Source organism: Carya illinoinensis, chromosome 1 (genome assembly GCF_018687715.1).
Source record: "Carya illinoinensis cultivar Pawnee chromosome 1, C.illinoinensisPawnee_v1, whole genome shotgun sequence".
Classification (NCBI taxonomy): Eukaryota; Viridiplantae; Streptophyta; class Magnoliopsida; order Fagales; family Juglandaceae; genus Carya; species Carya illinoinensis.
In genome coordinates, this window is record NC_056752.1 from 26790348 (window position 1) to 26817405 (window position 27058).

The window sequence follows — 27058 nt, forward strand, 5'->3', positions numbered from 1 at the left end:
CAAAAGAAGGACCCGAAGCTATTAGATATTAGAAAAAGAGTCAGAAAATCTAGAGGGCCATTACATTATAGTATGGATAAGGATGGAATTTTTCGGTTCCGAGATCGTAGAGTAATCCCCAAAGATTCAAAATTCAAGGAGCAAATTATGGCAGAAGCTCATGTGACCCCTTATTCAGTTCATCCTGGCAGTACGAAGATGTATTTTGATTTGAAGAAAAATTATTGGTGGGAAAGGATGAAAAAGGATATTTCCTTGTATATTTAGAGATGTGACACATGCTGTCAAGTCAAGGCCGAACATCAAAGACCTGCTGGTATGCTCCAACCCCTCCCTATTCCTGAGTGGAAATGGGACGACATTACTATGGATTTTGTAGTGGGCTTATCGAGGACTCCTAGTGGAAAGAACTCGGTGTGGGTGATTATTGACCGGTTAACTAAGAGTGCTCATTTCTTGCTTGTTAATAATATTGATTCCTTGGGAAAGTTGACTCGCTTGTACGTAAAAGAGATAGTGCGGTTGCACGGGATACCCAAGAGTATTGTATCGAATCGGGACCCAAGGTTCACATCTCATTTTTGGAAGAGTTTACAGGCAGCTCTGGGTACTTAGTTGAAGTTTAGTACTGCATATCACCCTCAGACGGATGGTCAATCAGAGTACACTATTCAGACCCTTGAAGATATGTTGCGAGTATGTGTTATGGAATTTCAAGGAAGTTGGAAAAATCATTTGCCACTTATAGAATTCGCTTATAATAACAGCTTCCATGCGTCCATTCATATGGCTCCTTATGAAGCTCTTTATGGGAGAAAGTGTAGATCGCCATTGTGTTGGGATGAAGTCGGGGAGAATAAAATAATTGGGCCCAAAATAATTCAGGAAATGCAAAGTCAAGTTCGGATTATAAGAGATAAAATAGCGGCAGCTCAGAGTCGTTAGAAAAGCTATGTAGATACAAGGAGGAGAGAATTATCTTGAGTAAGGTGATTAAGTTTATCTCAAAGTCTCTCCCATGAAAGGAGTTAAGCGTTTTGGTAAAAGTAGGAAACTGGATCTAAGATATATTAGCCATTTTCAAATTTTGGAGAATGTAGGGTCTGTCGCTTATAGAATTGCATTGCCAGAATATTTTGGAAAAATTCATGATGTCTTCCATGTATCATCCTTAAAGAAGAGTTTTGGACAACAAGAGCCGCGATTTGTCGACCCATAGCGTTTTCAGCTGCAACCGGATCTTACTTATGAGATCATTCCTTCGCAGATTATGGATTGGAAAGAGCAACAGTTGAGATCCAAGACGATACCTCTGGTAAAGGTGGCACGGGGAGATCTGTTAGCTCAAGATTTCTCTTGGGAGAGAGAAGCAGACATGAGAGAGCAGTATCCTTATTTGTTTGAGTAAATGACGGTACGTTTCTTAAACTTGGTCTCAGTGGAATCATATGGCTTGCTTCAAGTTAGTGTTTGATCTTGCAAATTTCGATGACGAAATTTATTTTTAAGGGGGGAGGATGTGATACCCCGTTTTTACGTGTATTTTCACTGAAAGAGTATTTTAATTTAATTAAAATATCAGTTCTTTTATTTTAAATTATCGTTTTGAGTTTAAATTGCTGTGCAATTTATTTTAGTTTGTTTTTGGATTTAAAATTTAGTTGTTAGTTTTTACTACTTATTTATTATATTTTAGCTTCATGTGGTGTTTAAATTATTTTATTTGTTTTCTAGCTTTTAAAGTTATTTTCGTCGGATCAGTTTCTGGACTCCAGAGGTGAGGATTGGACCTCATTTCTTTTCCCCATCTTTTCTTTTTCTACTTTTCTTTTTTCTTTCTTTTTCTTTTCCTCCTCCGGTTTCCTCCCGTGCGCGCGACACTCTCTCCCTCCTCCATCTTTCAGCGTTTTCTTCCACCGCCCAGAACTGCCGCTTGCCGCCGCCGTGACTTGCACCACCCACCCAGAAATCTTCCCCTCCTGCCGGCGCACCTCCCACCAAATTTCACCTCCATCCGAGCCACCATTAGCCGCCACGAACTCCTCTAAGCCACACGGTTTTTCTCCCATTTCGCCGTCGTCGTTCCACCTCCGGCCACCATCTCTTCACCACATCATCACCGACCTCTTGTCGTCCTAAACCACCCATTTCCAGCTCCGATCCGTTGCCCGAGCAGCCCCCACGAGCTTATCTTCGTTTTAGCCGTTTTTCACTTCCACCACCGTTTCCTCTGCCACCCACGGCCAACTCTTACTTCCACTAATTTCATAAATACCTCTAAGCCATTCCATATCAATCCCAAGTCTTGGTTTGTCCTCATTCAAAAGTGGGTATTTTACAACCAATGGCCACAGTGTATTTTACACTATTACGTTGCTTTTTCTTCGCCGTTTGCAGCTCGTTGATCCTTCAAAAATTATTATATAGTGCTGTAAGTATTTTTCAAACTCTATTTTAGATTTAAATATATTATTGCTTTTACAATAAATTCTTTGACTGGTTGGTTATTCCGAACTGAGTCCGAGGAGTCGGGGGTCGAATGGATTGAGGACGGAGTTGTTTGTTTATTGTTGATGTTGAGTTTTGTTAGATAAATTGTGTCTTGAGGTGTGCATTGCATGGTGCATACATGTGCATGTGTTAAATTGAGAAAAACTAGTTTTATCTGTGTAAATGGATTTTTGGGTGCGTGTGTATCACGACCCCAAGCCGAGATGGGGTATTATCTCGATGGAGCTCCTCTAGTCACTCGGGAGTGGATAATACTGAGTGGTATGCCCTGAGTTGTCGTTGGGCGATGACCGGATCGCACGATACGGTAACGCTGTCGTGTCGACTCCATGGTCCCTAGGCTGACGGGGACTAGAGGATGGTCTGGTCCAGGTTCGAGTTAGGCGCGAGACTGGGTATCGCTTGTTTAGGTATCACATGCGTAGTCGTACCTGCGGTGTGGCACAGAAGCCAGAGTGTGTGGATGATCCCTAAGGGAGAGATCATGGTACATGCATTAAATTGGAACTGGTTTTGGATACTGGATACGGGCCATTTTCTGGAAAAATTGTGAGGTTTTGTATGAGGATTTTGTGATCCATTTTCTAAGAAAATGGTAGTTTTCTTGATTTGGGCTATTATCTGGGATATTGGCAAGGATTGGTTTTAAAGGATATGTTTTGGGCCAAATGGGATTTATTGGCATGCATGGAAAAAATGTGGATTTATAGGACATATGCATTTAGCATCCTTTCATGCATATTGTTGAGTTTAATATATTTTTATCTTATGGCGTTTGGATTATTACTTACCTGCGGCACCATTTGGTACTGTAGATTTTGATGCAGATGTTGAGGAGGAAGAGGAGGCTGAGCCCGAGGAGGCGGCTCCCCAGAGTTTTGATTTGGAGTTGTTTAGGTCAAAAAATATCTCTACTAGTTTTTATGCCTTGTATTTTGGTTTTGAAACAATATTTGAGACTTGTAATATTTTATTATGTGTGATTTAAACGAGTTTGTATTTAAACAAAAATTATGGTACTTAGTTATAAGACTTTTATTATCCGCTGCATGATTTTATTGTACACTTGTTGCATGTACACACATTTGGCATTTGGCGATCGGATGGTGACCTGTGTTGTCTTCATCCTGACGTTTCGATTTCTACGTGTCCGTACGTGGGAGTTGGAGGCGTCAGACTTGAGACTTCTCATGTAGCAGATATATACATCCATACCATGAAAATTATCTATGTAAGTAATGAAATATTTCTATCTATCAAACATTATAGAGAGAAAGGTTTACATGCATCTATATACATTACCTCATGAAACTCTCTATTTTTTGTGGCATATTTTGTTGATATGTTTGGTTTGCTTTCATTTTATACAAATCAACACACATATTGAGATTAGAAAATTTAAATGTAGAAAATATACTGATATTTTGTGGTGTTTAAATTAATCATATTGTAATAGTTTATTTGAAACTGTGAGATCAGTGTGTGGTTGAGAAATTGGAGTCTATATATGTACTATGATATATGATTTTAATTGAAAGGTAGTAACTCTTTGACCCCATCCGGGACTGGGGTGTTATAGTTGGTATTAGTGATGGGTTTGAGGTTCTGCAGACTATTAATATTTGTGATTTTAGATATTTGTGGGCTTTAGGAAATAATTTTCAGATTTGAAGAGTAGAAATTATGTGGACTTCAAGAAATAATCCTGTGGATATTTAGGGTTTTAGAATCTGTTGACATTAGGGAATGTGATGTATGAAATTTGAGGTATGAGATTTTGTATACTTTAAAAACGATTTTGAATCTAAGGTTTTAGAATTATGTAGACTCCAAGAGATGGTTTCGATGGTATTTAAGGTTTTAGAATATGAGGTTTGAGATTTTGTGGATTTCAAGAAATGATTTTTATGAGATTTGAGGTTTTAGATTCTGTAGGCTTATTTTGTATACTATGAAATAATTTTGATAAAATTTAAGGTTATAAATTTGGGTAGAATTTTGGGCAATTGATTATTATCAGATTTGAGGACATTTTTTTAGCTTTTAACTCCAGCTTGAAGTCATGAAAATTCAACTTTAAAGAGTTATAACATTACCAGAAACCACTCCGCCGCAGAACAAAACGAAATTCTCATATTAAACTCAAATCCCATTTCGAAAAGAACGAAAGGTTAAAATAGTAACAGCCACAAATTTTAAAGTAAATTTTTCTCTAAGGTGCAGATATCCAAAATAAGAAAGAATAGTCTGATTGCAGCTCAACTCTCAGTTTGTTCCCTCAGCCTCCGGATAGAGCTCCTTACGGTCACAGCACTAGCAGTGTTCAACGTGTAGGCACCACCTGCCTTGACCTTTCCACAGTCTTTGCAGCCCCAAATACCCACAGCCTTCCTCTTCACTACAAACTTCCCACAAAATTCACAGAAATATTTGCTATGCTGACTGACTTCCATCTTCTTAATCTGCTTTCGCAGACTAGCACCATAACGGGTACCATACTTTCCAACAATACCTGCCTTCTTTGTTCTCTTGGTCATGATGGCTAGATTTGAAGGTACTCACTGACTGCGAAAGACAAGGAGCAGCTGATTGAGAGCGAGCAATTATTTGAGGGCTAAGGTTTGTAGATTTTAAGAAATGATTTTAGTTACCACTGGAACGAATGCTTGTTAGAATTGAGAAACTGATGGGCATTGAAGTCTAGATTGTCACGTTGAAAGTTATAGGTGCAATTATTTTTGGTTGGGGATGGTTTCAAACCTTTTAAACTCGTTGCCTAATTTACAAGAAATTTGCTTATTTGCAATTAGTTAATTCCAGCTAATGATTATTTTCAACTAATATTGATTGTAAATGATCTTTTAGTTGTAATAAATTAGTCACAAAAATCCATTTTTCTTGTAAATTAATTAATATTATACAATGACATCTTGGATGAGGCTTGGGTTTGAGGATACCATCACCACAAACTGATCGATTGTTCGTATTTATGTAGGCATGTGTAGAGGTTGAGCAAACCTTTTGAATTTTCTTCGTCGAGAATGCTTTACTTTCCATTACCCACATGGAACTTTCTCTTCTCGATGTTGACTTGAATATTCTAAAATTTTCAAACCTCCTCACGCGCTTATATTACTAGTCTTGCTTCTCAAAGGAGATCCTTCCATAAAATGGACCATTTTTTTAACGGTTCTAAGTCCTTTTTTTAAAAATCTTTTTGGGACTTTGATATGAAGTAAAATAACGTAACATTGCTTTGTTTCAATAGATGAATTTATTTATTTATTATTATTATTATTATTATTTTAGCGAACCAATTTTTCCAACTTAATGAAAAATTTTGGCTACTCAGGTAGTATTTCGATAAGAGTATTTTGGGGCTATTCTTTTCACATAAGGTTATAACTTTATTTTTTAGTTTTAATAGAAGGACCAATCTTGAAGCCAACTGTTTCCTTTTGACCTTCCCATTTTAGTTGCAATTCAATTTTCCTCGATAGTCATTTAGCGAAGCACACATTTGGTTCCTAAATGCAACGTCATTCATTATATCAGTTTTCTCTCAACCGGATGCTTACCAAAATAATAATAATAAAAATTCCAACTTGCACCACTTCATCTTTGGGACCACTCCATTATGACTACTCAACCTTTTCTACCCCACGAGCTTGGTGGAATAATTAATGTACAAGTCAAAGTCTTTCTTTGATAAAAATTCCAATTTGCACCACTTCATCTTTGGGACCACTCCATTATGACTACTCAACCGTTTCTACCCCACGAGCTTGGTGGAATAATTAATGTACAAGTCAAAGTCTTTCTTTGATCGTCATCAAATTTATTCCATTCTCATATACCCATAAACACTAAAAAAGCATATTTCCTTACCAGAAAATCCATGGAAGTTCTTCCCTCCCATAAGTTTCTTTCTCAAATCTGTCTTCTCTTACCTCTCCATATCACCTCACTTTTACTTCTCTCTTCGGCTTACTCTCCTCTTGATAATTACTTCATCAATTGTGGAGCACACTCCAACACCAACGTCGATACCCGAGTCTTCGTTGGCGATCGGGGTTTCTTAGTCGGAAAGGGAGAAGCTATCAAAAACAGCAACTCATTAGCAAGCACTTCACCTCTCTATCGAGTGGCAAGAATATTTCGACACCAGGCTTCATATAAGTTCAACATCAACCAGTATGGTACATATGTTATACGCCTTCATTTCTTTGTTTTCATGTCACTGTATACTGATCGTTCTATTCCTCGATTCAATGTTTCGATTTCTGGGCTTTCACTTTTGACGAACTATAGCTTCCAAAATGTTACTAATTCTCCGAAGATTGAGGAATTCTTGCTGACCATCCCAAAAGGTGAAATTAAAATCAATTTTGTACCCTACGAGCCATCTTCGGCTTTCGTGAATGCCATAGAAGTCGTTCTTGGCCCCGACAGCCTCATCCCTGATAAGGCCCCTCACATTACATCTCAAGGAGCTAAGAGTAACTACGGTGGTTTGAGCATGAAGGTTCTTCATAAAATCCATAGGATCGACGTTGGAGGTTCTGCATCCAAGCTCGATGAGTTATGGAGGAATTGGGATTCAGATGATAAATACCTATACCCAAAAGATGCCACATATCAATACAAATTTGAAACGCCTTTTGACCAGGCCAGAAGGATCCCCAAGTATATTGCCCCAGCTTTTGTGTTTCAGACAATCAGACGATTGAATATAAGCAACAACTCCAGTTTACCAAAGATAAGTTGGAGTTTTCCTGTCAATAAGAATTCTAACAACTTTCTTCGAGTCCATGTCTCTAGCATAATAAGTGAAAGTACACTTAATGACTGGTGGTTCAATCTCTCTATCAATAGAAATTTTAGCAAGGAGATGAATCCTTATGGTATAACAGAGAGGATTGGCGTGGATCCATTTCACATCGATTTTGTGGTTGATTCAGATGGCTTGGGATTTGTGAATGCTAGTATCATAATTGGCCAAATGGAGGGCTCTGGGATATATAATGCCCTTTTGACTGGGTTGGAGATTCTGGAGGTAGTGAATGAGTCGGGTTTCATTCCTCCTAGGGAAATTGTAGTAGGGAAAAAGAAACTTTCCCCTGCTATAATTGGTTCTGCATGTATTGGGGCGTTTTTCATTTTGGTAATATTGGTGGTGTTGGGTTTGAAATTCAGGAAACCAAGGCATGATCAGATTTTGGGAGGGTTTAGTTCGAAAAATAGGTTGACTCAAAGAGGTCCTAATGCTTCCCTTGTTGATCCTACTCTAAAGCTTAGTTTAAGGGTACCTTTTTCTGAAATACTGGGTGCAACGAGGAACTTCAATGCCGAGTTATTGATTGGTGAGGGTGGATTCGGGAAAGTCTACAAAGGAACTCTTAAAAATGGCACCAAAGTGGCTGTGAAACGAAGTGATCCACGACATGGACAGGGTCTAGAGGAATTCCAAACGGAGATCATGGTGTTGTCTCGGATTCATCATCGCCATCTTGTTTCTCTGATTGGATATTGCGATGAACATCGTGAGATGATATTGGTTTACGAGTTCATGGAAAATGGGATTTTGAGAGACCACCTCTATCATTTAGATGACAATTTCAGGAAGGCAACTTCAGTGTCTAAATTATCTTGGGAGCAAAGACTAAAAATTTGCATCGGTGCAGCAAAGGGCCTACACTATCTACACACTGGCCCGTCTGGAGGAATCATTCACCGTGACATGAAGCCAACAAACATTCTACTTGATAAACATTATGTGGCTAAAGTCGCCGACTTCGGAATTTCAAAATCTGGCCTTCCCGATCAAGACAACTTCACCATGGGTGTAAAGGGTAGCTTTGGTTATCTTGATCCAGAATACATTAAAACCCTACACTTGACAGAGAAATCTGATGTATACTCCTTTGGAGTTGTACTTCTTGAAGTTCTTTGTGCTAGACCAGCTATCATACCGTCATCTCGGCTGGATGAGGTGAACTTAGCAGAATGGGGGATGCTGTGGCAAAAGAAAGGCCAACTCGAGAAGATTATTGATCCGATGCTTGTTGGTAACATTAAGCCAAGTTCATTGAGAATATTTGGTGATACTGCAGAAATGTGTTTGAAGGCATTTAGTATTGAGAGGCCGACTATGCAGGATGTGTTATATTACCTAAATTATGCACTGCAGCTTCAAGAAACTGGGATGCCCAAAGAGCCATTTGAAGACAGCATGACGACTACCATAACTTCATTGGAGTTGCAGTTTCCGGTTGTTTTGAACTTTCCTGCTCATGAAGATGATGATGCACCCAATAGAGGGGATGATAGTTCTAATACAGAGGTTAGTGAAGCCTAAGTCCATTGGTTTGGGTAAGTACTGTGCATTAACACCTGAATTCATAGCAATGAGTTTTATTAATGGTTGTTTCAAGGCACGTTAAAGCGCCGCTTTCTTTAAAACAATATTCGCTACCACCAGTCACGGTATGCATACAGATTACAAGTGAATTTACCTCCAAGATATAATGAAGTCTAGAATAAGTTTGTTTGTTTAACTGCGTTATGTACATACAAAATTAGACCTAAATGCCTTGAGATTCTACTATTCAACTAAAAGATTAGAAAACTATTCTCTGCAGAATAAATAGATCTTAATAACAAGTTTTGAAAAAATGAAAATTATTGGAAGAGAGAGAATTTTAAAATTGCCTTATAAGATGGTTCAATTGGTAAGCTAATGTGTCTATTATAAGTGACCAAAAGATGTAAATTAAAAGTTATTACATTTTCTTTTGTTGAAATCGATTCCCAACATGTATATATATTATACTTGCTACCAAGTAACATGGATTGTACAAGGTCCAATGGTTGTGTGCACGTTCACCTACCAAATTGCATTGGTTCGGATCTACCCAACACGTCCTTCAAGAAAATTTTTCATCAAGAGCACTTGGGCTCGTGGGCTGCCCAAATCCAAAATATATGATAAAATGTAAAAAGTGTATATATGGAAGCTCTTATTCACAAGTATGCGGTAAAAATGATATATAATTTTTTTTTTTAAGTATAAACCTATATGTTGTATTCATGTACTGACTGAATTACACAGTTTATCAAAGTTTACACAGTTAACAATCTCCTGAGGATGGTCCTCCATCCAAACTCTCTCCTCATGTACATTTAAAGCAATTTTTGCAAGGCTATGTGCCACACTATTACGATTTCTGTTAACATATAACACCGACCAATACCTTCTATTTTTCTGCATGTGAATGAACATTGTTCAATTAAATCACAAGTTATAATATTAAGCAAAAACTATGCTATTTATCAATTTAAATCACAACTAAGATTTATGCATATTAATCATTTTTTCATCTAAAACCAATAATAATGTAATAAAATAAATAAAATATATTAGTTCTAAATGTATAAAATATGCAATATTTTTAGCTCAATCAAAAGATTTTAATTAAATCCCCACCATTGCAGCAACTTCAGGAAAGTTGATTAACTTTCCATGTGAAAAATTTTAAATATTACGTATATTAAATTATGTCTGTGGAAAAGTCTATGTACAAAAAAGAAAAACTCTCCTCTCTCTACATTTCCTAAAGAAACTGTCTAGATCTTTTAATCTTGAAGCGTGGAATTTTCAAAGAGACTCTAGTAGCCTCCTAAGTGACGTAGAAGTGCAAACAATAAAGTGACATGGTGATAAAGTATTAGAAATGTATAATTAAGTTGCTGAAGTGGGTGATTTATTTCATCAAAGAAGAGTTGAGCACTTAATTGTGTATCAAATTCTAGTAATGGATTTCAAATTAATTAATGCCAATAATTTGCACACAAAAGTTTCATATTTGCCCTTAAAATAATAAACACTTATATTATGCTTATTGGTTGCAAGTCATTTTTGGAAAATAAAAATGAAAAGCTTCATGCGGCATGGAAAGACTTGCTTCATTTCCTTAAGCCAACATTTCCTTAGGCAATAAAGGAGCAAGGCATTTTTGGAAAGAAAGAGGAAAAGCCTCAACAGCTAAGTCAGAGGCTATAGAGAAAGAGTGGGACATGAACCAAAGGGAAGGAAAACAATTATGGGCTGAGGTGAGGCCAAGGAGGGCATGTGGGACAGATGTGAGAGAGAGAGAGAGAGAGAGATTACCATCATATCTGGAGAGGACCCAGGGCACCCAACTAGGCAACAACGATGGCTCAAGGAATCAAACCTAGAGTATTCTGGCTAATGCACAAATTAAGGGGGGCCGAGGTGCAGTACCAGGGATATAAAAAGAAAAGAAATTGTGCTGCAAATGGGGCAGTTTTTCTAGAAGGATTCTAGCGGCATAAACTAGTGTTTTCGGCTTTGGGCATTTCATATATGAGCGATATTTCTTATTTTTATTTTCACTTCTAAAAGGATGATGCAAAGCTAAATTTTCGTAGCTTGGTTTGTGGGATAAGGCTTGATTTGTTTGGCTTTTAGGTTAATGAAATTTATGTTGGTTTAAACGTTGTTTTTACTTTGTTATTAGCCTTAAATTGATTTGAAATTAGATAGCAACTCTTGTTCTTGCTTTGTTGTAGACGTAAAACACAACAAAGGCTTGAAAATTTATCAAGGCTCCTTTTGGTTAGATGTTACTATGTGTTTGGCTAGTAATGTAGTGAATGTTTTAAAGAAATATTGCAAATTTGAATGTAAACTCTCCATCTTCCAATTATCAATTCATTGACTAGATTGATAGTTGAGAAAATTTACTAAAAACCAAATCAAAGAAAGACGTATCCGTAGCCCAAGTGTTTGATAAATTGCTTCTTAGATTTTTCCTTTTGAAATCTTTAGTATGTTCTAACTTCATTTTGCTACCTTTAATTTTATATTTTGTTTATCTTATATTCAAGATTTTTTACATGTTAAGTGGTAAGAATGGACTTGATACCTCATCATTTAGATTTGGACTCAAATGTAGATATGTTTATAGCTTACTTTCGTAATTAGATTGCACAAATCCTTACATATACTCTTTTTTATATAACCATACAATGTTCAAAAAGAATTTACATAGCATTTTTTAAGGTTTTGTTAACACCTTTTGTCCCTGTGGAATAAGATCCTAGATTTATCGTTGATATAACTTAGCACGTTTACATTTGGAAGAACACATTTAGAATCATGTCAAGTTTTTGACACTGTTGCTAGGGACAATTAATGTTAATTGAAACAATTTTTTGTTTGAGAGAGTTGAGGTGGCATAATGTTGTAAACCTATTTACAGTTTTGGCGATACCTAAACTTTTTTTTTTTAGTTGATTATTCTCTTAATTTTACAAAGTCTTTTTACTGTTGTATATGTCTAGTTGGGCTCGAAGTCATTCTAGTCATCTTATTAGGAATTGTAACAGCACACTCTGATTCAACATCTTTCGATTCAGCATATGATTTAGCATCTGTATCTATTCTTGAGTTCACACTTGAAACTGAAATCAATATGGGTGATAATGAGCATTCCGAGAGGGAGATTATTTTTTCTTAGGGAATACTTGCATCCTATTCGAACTAGTGCACCGTCATGCATCATCCAACTTCTAAATGCCAAAAATTTTAATTTCAAACCCAACATGATGCCTTTGCTTCCACATTTCTTTGGTATGTAGTCTGAAAATCCTTATTTACATATCAAAGAATTTGAGGAAGTATGTTCTATATTTTTTTATCGTACATGCACGGGAGAAGTCATTGGGCTTAAATCGTTCCCATTTTCTTTAGAAGATAAAACTAAAATATGGTTGAACTCACTTAGATCTCAATCCATAGACACTTGGCAAGAGATGCAAACAGAATTTTTGAAAAAGTTTTTTCCAAGACATAGAACAAATGCTTTAAAAAGAGAGATCATGAATTTTTCTCAAAAAGATATTGAAGCTTTTTATCAATATTGGGAAAGGTTCATAGATTTATTAAATTCATGCTCGATTAGTTTTTTTTTTTTTTAAGAGTTTGACACTTAAAATGCGCCAATTTGTTGAAACTATGTGTAATTGGGAGTTTTTCAATAAAGAACCAAAAGAAGTATACGAGTATTTTGATTATTTGGCTGAGAATGCCCAATCTTGGGATACTGCCAATGCTTATGACATATCTAAGGGTATTGAGTCTAATGGTGGCAAGTTTAATTTGAAAAAGGATGATGACATGCATGCTAGAATAACATTGTTGTCCGAAAAAATTAATGTCATTGGAATGAAAAAGATTAATGACGTGCAAGTTATTCCTAAACTGCCTGAAAAATGTGAAATTTGTGAAGAGCTAAGACATTCCACTAATGAATGTCCCACTATCCCTGCATTTAGAAAGGTGTTATTAGATCAAACAAGTGTTGTATATTTGATTTCTAAACCATATGCTAGCACTTATTCTAACACTTATACTTTAGGTTGGAGGGACCATCCAAACTTTAGTTGGAAGAGTGAACAAAATGCTCTTCAAGGACCTACATTTCATGGGGAATCTCAATACACAAGCCAACCTGCCCTAGTTCAAAAAAGGAGACTCGAAGAATCTGTCCAGCAATTGGCTAATACATTGCAGCAATTCTTGCAAGGAAAATCAACGATTAATAATCAAAATTCTCAAGCTATAAATGACATAAGGAGCACACTCACTAGGCTAACTACCACATTGAGCATTCAATAGAAAGGAAAATTTCATGCACAACCACAACCGAACCCTCAAGTTCAACCTCAACAAGTTCAAGAAGCAACTGAGTGTTCCAACATCAAACCATTGAAAGCCATCACAACCTTAAGGAGTGGCCGAGTGGTAGACATTCCTGCTCAAGGGGCAAACAAGGTAAATAAGGCTGGTAAGGTTTCTAATTCAGCTTAAATTGCTGATGGAGAAAATGAGACTAATGTAGAGGTAAATCTCTGCTTTGATCCAACACATTTCCCTCAAAGACTTGTTCCTTTACATAAAGATAAAAATCATTCTGACATTTTGGGAATATTTAAGCAAGTTAAGATCAACATGCTTTTGCTAAATTTCATTCAACAAATTCCTACATATGCTAAGTTTTTAAAGGACTTGAACACTGTTAAGAGGAAACTAAATGTCCAAAACAAGGCCTTCTTAACTAAACAGGTCAACACCATTATACAAAACAATACCCCACCAAAGTATAAAGATCCAAGGTCTTCCACAATTGCTTGTGTAATAGGTAGCTCAAAAATTGGGGTTCAAGTGTGAATTTGTTGCCTTGTACCATATATGAACAGTCAGGATTAGGAGAATTGAAACCAACGTCAATTATTTTGTAATTGGCTAACCGTTCCATTAAGATGCCCTAAAGGTATTAATGAAGATGTTGTAGTTCATATTAATAAATTTTTTTATTGGTAGATTTTGTGGTGTTTGAAATGGATGTTAGTTGAAGTGTTGAGACAGCATAAGGGAACTATTGGCTAAACCATAGCAGACATTAAAGGTATAAATCCCTTTATTTGCACTCATAGAATTTATCTAGAAGAAAATGTAAAAACTTCTAGGGAAATGCAAAGGCAATTGAGCCCTACCAAGAAAGAAATTGTTAAAAATGAGGTTTTGAAATTACTTGATGTTGGTATCACTTATCCTATCTTGGATAGCAAGTGAGTGAGTCCAACTCAAATAGTTCCAAAAAAATCTAGTTTGACAATTATGAAAAATGATCATGATGAGTTGATTCTTATGATAACAACCACTAAATGGAGTATGTGAATTGATTATAAGAAGTTAAACGCAGCCACTAGGAAAATCATTTTCCCTTGCCCTTTCTTGATCAAATTTTGGAAAGAGTGGTTGGTCATGCTTTCTACTATTTTCTAAATGGTTTTTTGGGTTACTATCATATTGAAATAGACTTAGAGAACAAGGAAAATTCACACATCCTTTTGGCACTTTTGCATTTAGACAAATGCCCTTTGAATTATGTAATGCACCAGCTACTTTCTAACAATACATGTTAAGCATTTTCGGTGATATGATTGAAAATATTTTGGAAGTGTTTATAGATTTTTTTTTTTTTTTTTTTGGCAACACTTTTGATGATTGTTTAACTAACTTACAAGCTATGTTGGCTAGGTGTGAAGAAAAAAATCTGCTCCTCAATTGGAAGAAGTTCCATTTCATCGTTCAAAAATGGATAGTCCTTGGGCATATCATTTCAGCTAGGGGAAATGAGGTTGATAGGGCCAAGATTGATCTGATTTCTAAGCTACCTGCACCGAAAACAATAAAGGATGTTAGATCATTCTTAGGTCATGCTGGTTTCTATAAGAGATTTGTCAAAGATTTTAACTCCATTTCTAAACTTTTGTGTCACTTACTCATGCTTGACACTATTTTTAATTAGATAGTTGAACACCAAAATGCTTTTGACCAACTTAAAAATTTGCTTACCACAGTCCTTATTATGCAACCCCCTGATTGGTCCATTCCCTTTGAAATTATGTGTGACGCCAGTGATTTTACTATAAGGGTTGTGCTTGGACAACAGCGGAATAGTTGTCCTTTTATCATATATTATACAAGTAAAACTTTAAATAGAGCCCCAAAGAACTATTCCACAACTGAAAAAGAATTACCTACTGTTGTTTTTGCGTTGGAAAAATTTCAAACTTACATACTTGATTCTCCTATGGTGATTATCACTGACCATGCAGCTTTGAAATATCTCTTGACAAAGAAAGATGCTAAACCACACCTCATGCGATCTCCTTCAAGGGTTTGACATCACCATCAAGGACAAAAAGGGTGTAAAGAATGTGGTTGTTGACCATCTCTCCTGAATCCAATGCACAGAAACTGAACTCTCTTCTTCTATATCTAACTCTTTTCCTAATGATCAGCTTATGTCTATTAATGTTTTACCATGGTATGCTAACATTGTAAACTTTTTTTGTGACAGATCAGACTCCATCACATTGGACCAAGAATTAAAGCGGTTCAAAACTGAGGTTAAGTATTTTTTTTACGATGACCCTTATTTGTTTAAGTATTGTTCAGATCAAATCATTCGAAAATGTGTCCCAAATGATGAAATATTTGTTGTGTTAAATGCTTGTCATACCAAGGCATGTGTTGGCTATTTTTCTGCTCATAAGACGGTAACTAAGATTTTGCAATGTGGTTTGTATTGTCCTACCATGTTTATGGATGTATTTAATTTTTGTAAATCTTGCGAACCATGTCAGAAATTGGATGGAATAATTAAAAGAAACACGATGCCTTTGCAACTTGTTTTGGTGCTAGAAGTTTTTGATTATTGGGGCATTGACTTTATGGGGCCCTTTCCTCCTCTTGATCATTTATGCATTCTAGTTTCTATCGACTACGTGTCTAAATGGATTGAAACTAATCCTTGCAAAACATATGACCATCAAGTTGTGCTTAAGTTTTTAAAAGAAAACATTTTCTCTCGTTTTGGCTTGCCTAAGGCTATCATAAGTGACAATAGCACCCATTTTTGTAACAAATCATTTGCTGCCCTCCTACACAAGTATGACATCCACCAAAAGGTTTCTACCCCACATCACCTTCAAACAAGTGGTAAAGTTGAACTTGCTAATAAGGAAATTAAAACCATTTTGAAAAAAAAAAAAAAATTGTGAATCCTAACTTTAAGGATTGGACTTTGAGATTGCCCGATGCATTGTGGGCATATAGGACTACATATAAAACTATTATTGGTATGTCCCCTTATCAGTTAGTCTATGATAAGGCTTGTCACCTTTTTATTGAACTTGAACATTGTGCCTTCTGGGCCTTCAAGAAATTTAATTTTGATCTTGACCAGCTGGATCTTTAAGAAAACTACACCTTTCTGAATTAGAGGAACTCAGGAGGGATGCTTATGATAATTCTAAGTTGTCCAAGGAACGCATGAAGTCTTTCCATTATAAACATATTCAAAGAAAATTATTTGAATCTAATCAGCAAGTTTTACTCTACAATTCTCGACTTCATTTATTCCCTGGCAAGTTAAGATCTCGATGGAGTGGCCCCTATCTGATTAAAACAGTCTTTACTCATGATGCTATTGAGGTTGTTAATTCTCAAAATGGAAATGCTTTCAAAGTAAGGGCCTGTTTAGGGTTGCGATAGGAGTCTTAAAAAGTATTTAAATATTCTTAAAAACTGTTTAATGAAAAAATTAAGTCGTCTGGGTGTTACATATTAAAGTACTTTTAATATCAAATAAGCTAAAAAGTATGTTTGATGCTTTTTCTCAAACGTGTTTTTCCGTATAATGCGGAACGTAATTCGAATTTTAAAAAAATTGTCAATGGACAAAAAATATCCATACAACTTTAAGATAATTACAACTTTCAAATTTTTAATGATATAATCATAATTTTTAAAAATTCAAATAATCATAATTTCTACCTCAAAAAGTATTTTTTAATTTATTTCCATACAAAAGTAACATGTTTGAAAGTGTTTTAAACATATAGTTACCAAACAGTAAATAACTTTTTAATAGTAGAATTTATTACTAAAGTTATAAGTTATAAGCTATATTTCCCACCACAATCCCAAACATACACTAAATGGCCAAAGACACAAACATTTTCTGAAAATTTTTTTACCCAAAGCCACCACCAGTCTTTTGCAAGATCCTACTTACCCTGCTGTTGCTTAGTACTTCTCTTTGGTTTTTTTTTTTTTTTTGGTTTTGCATATTTTTGTTTAACTGGATAACGTATAAACTTATGTGGAGAATTAACATCTGATTTACATTAGCTCCAATACTCTAAAACCAATGAATCGGATCTATAGCATAGATTTTTTAATTAAGTGATTTTGAAGTAAAGTTGAATCTATTTGCTCTCGTGATCACTTTATTTACTGAAGACTAGCAAAAAACTAGTTGGGGGGTGTGATAAAGTGTTAGAAATGTATAATTAAGTTGTTTAAGTGAGTGATTTATTTCATCAAAGAAGAGTTGAGCACTTAATTAGACATCAAATTCTAGTAGTGGATTCCAAATCAATTGATGCCAATATTTTACACACAAAAGTTCTATATTTGCTCTTAAAATAATAAACACTTATATTATGCTTATTGGCTATAGGGCATTTTTGGAAAGTAAGAGGAAAAGCCTCATACAGCATAGAGAGACTTGTTTCATTTCCTTCAGTTGGCAAGTCTTTGGGAAATAAAGGAGCAGGGCATTTTTAGAAAGAAAGAGGAAAAGCCTCAATAGCTAAGTCAAAGGCCATGGAGAAAGAGTGGGATGTGAACCAAGGGGAAGGAAATTAGTTATAGGCTTATGTGAGGCCAAGGGGGGCATGTGCGACAAGAGAGAGAGAGAGAGAGAGAGAGAGAGAGAGAGAGAGAGGTTATCATCGTATTTGGAGGGGACCCAACTAGACAGCAACAATAGCTCAAGGAATCAAACCCAGAGTACTCTAGCTAATGCACAAATTAAGAGGGGCCAAGGTGCAGTACCAAGGGATATAAAAAGAAAAGAAATTGCACTGCATAGGTGGCAGCTTTTCTGGAAGGATTCTCAAAGCAAAAACTGGTGTTTTCAGCACTGGGCATTTCTTCCATGAGCGATGGTTCTTCTTGTTTTCATTTTCACTTCTAAAAAGAGGATGCAAAGCTAAATTTTTGGTAGCTTGAGTTTTGGGATAAGGCTTGATTTGTTTTGGCTTTTAGGTTAATGAAATTGTTGTTGGTTTAAACGTTATTTTTACTCTGTTACTAGCCTTAAATTGATTTAAAATTAGATAGCAGCTCTTGTTCTTACTTTGTTGTAGATGTAAGAGGCACAACAAAGGCTTGAAAATTTATCAAGGCTCCTTTCAGTTAGATGTTATTACGTGTTTGGCTAGTAATGCAATGAAGGTTTTAAAGAGATAATGTAGATTTGAACGTAAACTCTCCATCTTCCGATTATCAATTACTTGACTGGATTGATAGTTGAGAAATTTTACTAAAAACCGAATCAAAGAGAGACCTATCCACAGCCCAAGTATTTAATAAATTACTTCTTAGATTTTTCCTTTTGAAATATTAAATATTTTCTGATTTCATTTTGCTGCCTTCAGTTTCATATTTTGTTTGTCTTATTTTTAAAATTCTTTACATGTTAAATAATAGGAATAGACTTGATACTTCATCATTTAGATTTGGACTCAAATGTAAATATATTTACAGCTTGCTTTTGTAATTAGATTACACAAATTCTTACATATACTCTGTTTTTATATAACCATACAAAGTTAAAAAGGAATTTACATAGCATTTTTCAAGGTTGTGTTAACACCCTTTTGTCCTTATGAAATATGATCCTGAATTTATACTTGATATAACTTGACACTTCTATCCTTAGAAGACCACATTTAAAATCACGTCCCGTGGACTATAAGACGAAGACGAGCGAAAATCTAGCCTAGTGAGAATTCCACTCCTTAATGTAATTCAAATAAACCTTATTTAACACCTATTATATGGGACAAAATGTTTAAAGAATAAAACTTGGCTTAAAGTTCTTCGCAATATAAGTAGAAAATAAAACCAAACGGATAAATATAACTTTCTGTCTGTTTGAAAAAGAAATAAAGAAATAAATCTGTCAAACTTGGGCAGAAAAATTCAGCAATTGGAATTCTGTTAGTAGAACAGAAAAAAAACCCACCTCCAGTTCACAAACCTGGAAAGCATGCATTAAACATGTAAACTTTCTAGGAAATGTATCATGAGACTAGAAAATTCAAGAAAAAGAACCTGCATCCCCATTTGATCTCCTTTTTCCTATATCATGTTTGAATATCTGTCTAATATTATGAAAAATTCCCATAAAAGGGTGTATCTCTATAACAAAAATCTATAAGCAAAAACAGCTCATATCCTCTTAACAAAAATTAGCACACCCTGGTCCTGTCCTCTCTCTCAGAAGAAAACCGAGTTTGATCTAACAGAGCGACACATCCAAGGAGAAAACATCTCCATCAAATCCTGAATCAACTCCCTCATGCCCGTCGAATTCATCAAGACCCAACAGCTTCTCAATTGGAAGTTCTTCATCCAACACAAAGACTTCCTTTTCAATCGGTAGTTTATCGTTTGATTCAAAACCATCTTCTTTTGGTTTTAGAATGTCATCTTCCATTTCTAAGGGCACAATTTTCATGGCGTTTTTGGTTGTTTTGCTCAATCTTGAAGGCACAGTTTTGATCCTGCGGACATCATTGGACCTGTCTTGTTGCTCCAACTCTAGTGTCTTTGAAGCTGTTCGTCTTGAGCTAAATTCAAGCCTTCTCCCACAACCTCTAGGTTCAACCCTTTTAGCATGCAGTTCTACTCCAACAGATTTGGAAGGAGATATGATGTCCTTTCGAGGCGAAGTAGAAAACCAAATCCAAGGCTCCTGAGACCTCAAATCGAATTTCCGTTCAAAGGGCCAAAAAATTGGTTCATCAGAATTGAAATCTTCCAGAGTAGCTTCAGAAACATGCTCAGTTGAAGTGCTACCGTACGGTGATTTTTCATCTCGAATGTCCCTGAGAGAAGAAACACTAGAACTAGATGACACAACATCTGAAAACAAACTGTTCTTGTAAGACGGGCTAGGAAAATCAGATTGCAAGTAAACCAACTCCAGAGTTTTATCTGAAATCAAGTCAGAATCTTCACCATCAAGATTTACCAAAGAGGGCGGGAAACCCGTTCTGTTCGGGTAGAAAATTTGAGAAGATTCATCGGGCATGCTGCTAGGAGGAGTTGAAGAGTTGTCACGACTTTTGGGTTCCTCACAGGACCGCCATTCAACATTCTCAGAACAGCTTACATTTGCATCACTCAGAGTCGAGCTCAGTAGCCATGTAACTACCTTCCCTCCATTCAAATCATTCTTGGTAGTCTTCTCTGCATCTAGGATGGGATTCTCAAGAGTTGAACATGGAGAAAACAGCCTATTTTCCTCAAAACCTGACCAAGGGGTTGTGCAATCTGAAGACAACCACATACACTCCCTATCGTCATGGAAAATTTCCTTGGCCAACTGTTTATCAAGATCAATATCCTCTTCTACAGAATATTGGAGAAAAGGAGAAGCAGCAGCCTCCTTTCTGGATTTACAGATAGGACCCATCTTTTCAATGCGTGATCTAATGGGTTTGTTGCGAGTGCCAGTTGAAGATATTCTAGCATGTCCATCTTCTATACGATCAATGCTATTCTTTTTCTTGGAGGACAAAGGAGAGTCACTCTTCACAATAACCCCAGAACTTGGTTTTCTAGTGAAGCTCCTTCTGTTGGAGTTTTCAGTCATTGCCACTGTATCATTGGATTAACCGTTACATGTTAAGGGCAAGCAACAAGTTAAGGGCAAGCAAAAAGAATTCTTTTGAAACTCAGAGAGAGAGAGAGAGAGCTAGGGAGTAGAAAAGGTAGGAAACCTGACAGGACCGGCGACCATTGAATGGTTCCAAATAGAAGTCAATAAATAGCAATAGCGTAAGAGAAAAAGAAACTAACAAAAGGAAGATCCAACTGAGTCTAAAATAAGATAGCACAAAAGAGATGACTAGGTCTAAAAATATTAAAATTAATCAAGTCGAAGCAAATACATTGACTATTAATGTATTTTTCATCTTTAATTTTATAGAAAATACTAGTAGAGTTCCTCAAACTTATCTCTCTATCTTACTACTCATGCATTTTAATTCTTTTAATTTATTTTTTTTTACTTAATGGTTAAGGAAATTATTATTAATTAAATTGTATATTTTTTTTATTTTTTTAATAATTAAAGATGTTAAAAAAATATTTTAAAAAATGATAAAAAAAAAAAATCTCCAATATTTATGCTAGCGGTACGCCTGGCAGTAAGTGATGAGCGGCCTCACTAGCACCTTCCTAATTTTATCATCCTCAATCATATCAGTTGATGTGACGCACTTTAAGTAGCTTCAAAGATCAGTCATTTAAACAAAAAATCACTTAAATTACAACACATTAGCTAGTGTGATTTCGAATGACAAATTCACTGTGAAGAACAGTATCTCCCTAATAATAATTTGACATGCTAATGAGTTAGATTAGAAGAGCCATCACAGTTTTTGGCGACCAAGTCAAAAGTTCAAAGAATGTAAAATCAGTAATCTAAACATGAAAGAAGTTTCAACATGGAATATTATTCAAACCAGAAAATAAAGCATAGAATTTCAAGTCCAGCAATGGACAACTCAACTACCATTATATAATTTATGAGAAAATGAAATCATGAACTTCAGTTCCAAGCCAAGTCTATTACTGAATAAAAAAGAAGGGTATTTAAAAGTAATATAGGCTAACACATTTGCGCATTCAAATGAGGAAAAGTATGAATCAAAGGGATGCAATCAAGCCACAATCAACATGCTCAGGAGAATTTATTCAAATGCCTTTCCACTACATTACTATTAATGTTGTTATCCCATCCATATAATGAAATCACCATTGAGTTTAATGGCAATATGTATAAATATAAAAATAAAATATACCCTGATAATATATTTAAAAAAATCTAAAGCCCTCAACGAAATTGATAGTAATTTTCTTCTATATATATTTTTATTAAAATAACCGTAGAGATAGATGACATTAGAACTTCATTTTAGAATTCGAGTTTTTTAAATTCAAAATTTAGAATGTTGGTGACAATTGAGACGGAGATGTTCATGGAGAGTAATTATGATTATCCCAATTTCTAAAAGAGTTACGTGTAAAGCACATCATCTACATCGTTTAAATTATAAAATTTGATTTATAATATTTAAAAGAGTAATGTTACGTACAGTCGTAGAGTGTGCAAATACCGTGCAGTCGTTTTAAAAAAAAATGAAATTCACTATTAAAAACTTAATTTTTTATGTGAATCTATATTTATTCATTTTTTTTAAAGTGATTGCGCAGCACTTGCACATTCACATCCGCAACTATTATTTCTCTACCCAAAAAATAAAACAAATCATCTTATTATCAGCCATTTATCACAAATTTAAAAAAACTTTACTCTTTTTCATTTGTTTTTCGCTCAAATTAGCAACTAATGGAAAAGCGCACTTTGCCTAGTAGTTTTATATATATTTTGTTTCTCAAAATATAAAAACTAATGCATTAGACTCTCTAACTATTAAAACCTAATAATTATAAAATTAAAATGGATGAAAAATAAGCAGCGCGATTAAGATATGCATGTCAACTTTTGTTATTTAAGACTCAAATTATAAAATCTCTTATTATTCTACAAACTAAAATATGAGTTTATAGGCATATAACAGAGAAAACATTGGCAGGCCGGCTAAATCAGGGTAAGCCTTGATCCCCTCAAACCCCCTTAAAAGTCTACCTTAGGAAATAAATAAACTCTAAAAAATTTGTTAATTAAAACCTTAATAACTAAATTTTTTAATTAATGGTGTATTATTATGTGATTAACATTAGTTAATTAATTATCTTTAGGTTCCATTTTGACCATAGAATTTCCTTTCTTTATAAGATAACTCATCTTATTTAATATAATAAAATTATGGAAAGTGATTTCTAAAAATTCTACCCATTTTATGCAAGTAAAAGCATATATAGGAGGATTAGCCAAGTTCTTTTATATATAAGGTTTGTACTTCTTCGTCTTTTTTGTGTGGACTTTTAAATGATCACTGTTGGCATCCTAACTTACCACAATTTTAAAACTTATACATTGTGTTAAGTTTTGATCGGAAGATTATATGTCGGATATCCTATTTTCATCGATGGATCTTATCTACAAACGCAAATTCAGTAACTCGGGGGTTCTAATTGTCTGTTTTGATGGTTTTGGAATGTCAATTTTATGCAATTCGTCTTTATTTTTAACTTGTTATTAAGAAATTATACTTTTGTAACGTTGATTTTAAGTTAGTTGCTTCTTATTTCAATCACTTGGTATCATTGCAAGAACCCATTGACATAATTTGATTTGAAAAATTAAGTTTAAAATTTGAATTTTACAAATTCAATTATAACATTTAAATGATGTGTGATGTAAATGCCTTAGAATAACATTTATCACCTAGGTCTCATACTTCTAGGCTATGTTTAAATGTTGAGTTTAGTTGAAATGAGTTGAATTGTGAATAGTAATGAGTTGAGATGGTGAAGTAAGTTTTGTTAAATCTACCCAAGATGAATTTAGATGTATTTTATTACTAAAATGAATTTAGATATATTTAAAAAGGTTGTGAATCCCGCATATAAAAAGATCTTGAGTTGAAAAAAAAATTGTAGATCTTAAGTGTAAAGAGGTCTTGAATTGAATGATATTTAGTGATTTAAAAATTATGTATTTAGATGTTAAACTAGACTTAAATTTAAATTCAACTCAAATATATTGATATAAGTCCATATTCCGAATGAGACCTGGTGTAATTATGAGTTGATAATGCTACGAAAAACGGTACAGACACGATAATTTTATATAACTTTTTGACAATTCTTTTTCAAATTGAAGACATTTTTATATCGTAAAACACATTATTGTTTTACACAAACGACTTGAATTTAAAGCAGAGTTGTAAAAAAATTGTGTAAGTGTTGCGTTTTTTACCACGAGATTCTAACTTTAAAAATCCCGGCAATTTAAAAGAGAGTTATAAAATAGTTGTAAAAATAATTATATATTTATCATTTCTCTTGTGTTATTAGTAACTGCCTTTTGCTAAATATGGCATTCTTAAAAGTAAAAGCAATTTCATAAAAATGAAGATAATTAGGCCAACATGACAATTACTGTGTAGAAATTAGTAAAGAATACATGCATGAAAACGAAACAGTGTCAGTGTCAATTTAGGTCAGGAGTTGAGATACTTTGGAAGTTCATGTTCCTTAGAAATGAGTTAACATTTTGGTTGGGACAAGGATAAGTTGTCTCTTGATGAAGTGAAGTTCTTGTTTTGTTAGAGGTTTTAGGTTGAGAATTAACTAGTCTTTTATTTTAATCATAGAAGTTTTAATACAGCCACAAATTAAGAGATTACACAAAAGTAAATTCACAAACTGACGTAATTTCATGTGATACGTTAGATTTATTTTACCATAAAAATAACTTTACAATCTGATGTATCATATGAAATCACGTCAATTTATAAATTTTTATTTGTGTAATCTCTTTATGGCTATAGCACTTCTATTTTAATCAAACTTCTTATATAATCTATATAATCATGTGTTGTGAAAAAATATAAATTTTATATTTGTAAGTTGATATAGAGTACATCCTTCGTAACACTGATACAATAAGATTTAGTTTTTAAGAAAATTTAATTTTTAACTTCTTTTACAAATTACGTCTTGTTATATCAGTAGTACAGAGGACATGTTTTTCATACCTAATTGCAAATAGAAAATCAAACAATAATTAAGAACTTCAAGATCGAGAATCTGAAAACTCGCAATATTAATCGCCTTAGGATATATGTTTGATCTCCCTTCTACAGGTGTCAGCATCGTTATAAAAACAAGAAGAAATATTGCCAAACACTGGGGAAGGGCTTATAAAAGAAGAGTAAACAGAGTGTAATCTGATGGCATTGGCATCCAAATTCTTAGACCAAAGATTACAGAAATAAGCAAAATCTTCACAAGTTTAAGAAAGGAAAGTATCCAAAACTATGTAAAAATTTCAACATGTTCATCAAAATAACCTTTAAAAAAAAGGAAATTTTAGTACTTTTAGTGTAGTAAACCTTCACAACATCCAAACAGATAAAACGAAAACAAGAAGAAGTGTACCTTTTTGGCTCTTTAATCATTCAACCAGTGGGGGGAGCAAAGAAAGAACCCTAGAGAGAGAGAGAGAGAGAGAGGTTTAGGGGCTAAGATGATTCAAAAATCCAAAGGAGTACGAGCGTTCATATAAATATTTGGAGCAAAATACAAAGAACGGCTCGTATCTGGTCTGTAATCTATCTGTACTTCCAAAAATAAAAAGGCTTGCCATATAGATTATTCATTATAGAGCGCCGCTCACTTGGCGGGAAAACAAAATTAAAGAAAAAAATCATATTTATTGCGTAATATAAAGTCTATTGAAAATAGATTTATTGTAAAACCAATTTAAGAAATTTTCACATTTTATTATTTGATTCCCAAATTAATAATATTGAAAATCATTTTTTGATTCTGAACAATTTGATTATGCCTCATTATTTAATACCTAATATGGAGGCATAAAATGCAAAAAAAAAAAAGAAAATTATAAATGTTATTCTCACAAAAATAAGGAAATATAGAACTTATATAAAAAATAAAAGATTACAAACTAATAATAAACCCACAAAATTTGTAAAAATATATATATATATATATATTTATATATAATAGAAGGAAAAACAGATTATTTCTTACAAGTGTGGTATAAATTAGGCCACATAAATCCAATTGTAAAATTAAACAACAAATTAATGAAGAATTAGAGGTACCACAGGAAATTAAAAGAGAAATTATTGAATCCTATTATAACATCTCTAAGTGATGATGAAACTAACTCTTTTGAAGAAATTTATTAATTAAATTAACCTAACTAGTACTTCAGGCCAACCATCTCATACAGATTCAGAAGAAAATGAAGTAGTAGTTCATAATTTCATATATGCTATTGCTTAAATAAAGAAAATTATATATGTAATAAAATTCTTGGATGCCATTTGGATAGTAAGCTGAATTGAAAATTAAATAAATATTGTTAAAATATTATTTTTTTAATATTATTATTATTTTAAAATTTAAAAAAAAATTGAATTGTTTATTATATTTTGTGTAAAAATTTATAAAAATTATAAAGATAAAATTAGATGAGATGAAACACTTTCGTTATACAAATGGGGCCTAATGTTTTATCGAAGCATGAAGACATTATTCTAGAACTAATAGACAAAATAAATTATTAGAAGAAAGAAAAGAATATTGACAAAATTTAAATATACTTTTTGTTTAAAAAAACAAGAAGAAACATTGCCAAACGCTGAGGAAGGGTATAGAATAAAAGACACAGTGCAATATGATAAAATTGGCATCCAAATTCTTTAACCAAAGATTAAAGAATTACGCAAAAGCTTGACAAATTTAAAAAACGAAAAGACCCAAAACTATCAATATGTTCATCAAAATAACCCCAAAATAGAACCCCAAAAAAAAAAAAAAAATTAGAAATGATAGTATAGGCATAGTAACCTTTCAGTATGTTAAGAATGCATATGCTTTATCCACGTGTGTCCAGAGAGTGAGTTAGTTTGTCTATTAATGTATTAGCAAATAAGAGTTATGTGTAACTTTGTATATAAAGCAGTCTTGTAAGAACACTTTATTCAATACATACAAATTCCTACTCTTTGGAAATTAGAGGTCTTGATATTATTGATACGGTATCAGAGAAGCCTGTTTTGGTTGTTTATGTTCTGGCTCAACACTCTCTCATAATCAATCTAAATTTTTACCAAGAGCTGTGAAGTCTGTTTTTCTAGGATATCCCTT

At 34.0% G+C, this 27058-nt stretch overlaps 3 protein-coding genes across 4 annotated transcripts; 1 reads left to right on the top strand and 2 right to left on the bottom strand.

Moving 5' to 3' along the window:
* Window positions 1–4639: 4639 nt before the first annotated feature.
* On the bottom strand, window positions 4640–5109 carry LOC122302254 (60S ribosomal protein L37a-1-like). The gene has a single exon (XM_043113434.1). It carries the CDS (start codon window positions 5046–5048, stop codon window positions 4770–4772), a length of 279 nt encoding a protein of 92 aa, XP_042969368.1. The 5' UTR covers window positions 5049–5109; the 3' UTR covers window positions 4640–4769.
* A 1207-nt stretch (window positions 5110–6316) lies between these two features.
* LOC122314319 (probable receptor-like protein kinase At5g24010) lies at window positions 6317–9068 on the top strand. Of its 2 annotated transcripts, none has more exons than XM_043129821.1 (2): window positions 6317–6705; window positions 6823–9068. In XM_043129821.1, exons 1-2 carry the CDS (start codon window positions 6410–6412, stop codon window positions 8867–8869), a joined length of 2343 nt encoding a protein of 780 aa, XP_042985755.1. In that variant the 5' UTR covers window positions 6317–6409; the 3' UTR covers window positions 8870–9068. The 2 variants fall into 2 exon arrangements, with proteins under 2 accessions (XP_042985755.1, XP_042985763.1); XM_043129829.1 differs by having other exon boundaries at window positions 6572–6710.
* A 10224-nt stretch (window positions 9069–19292) lies between these two features.
* Window positions 19293–25540, bottom strand: LOC122314330. Its single transcript, XM_043129842.1, has 2 exons — window positions 25319–25540; window positions 19293–20842 (listed from the first exon to the last, which is right to left on the bottom strand). The coding sequence occupies exon 2, from the start codon at window positions 20835–20837 to the stop codon at window positions 19479–19481; it is 1359 nt and encodes a 452-aa protein (XP_042985776.1). The 5' UTR covers window positions 20838–20842; window positions 25319–25540; the 3' UTR covers window positions 19293–19478.
* Window positions 25541–27058: the final 1518 nt, after the last annotated feature.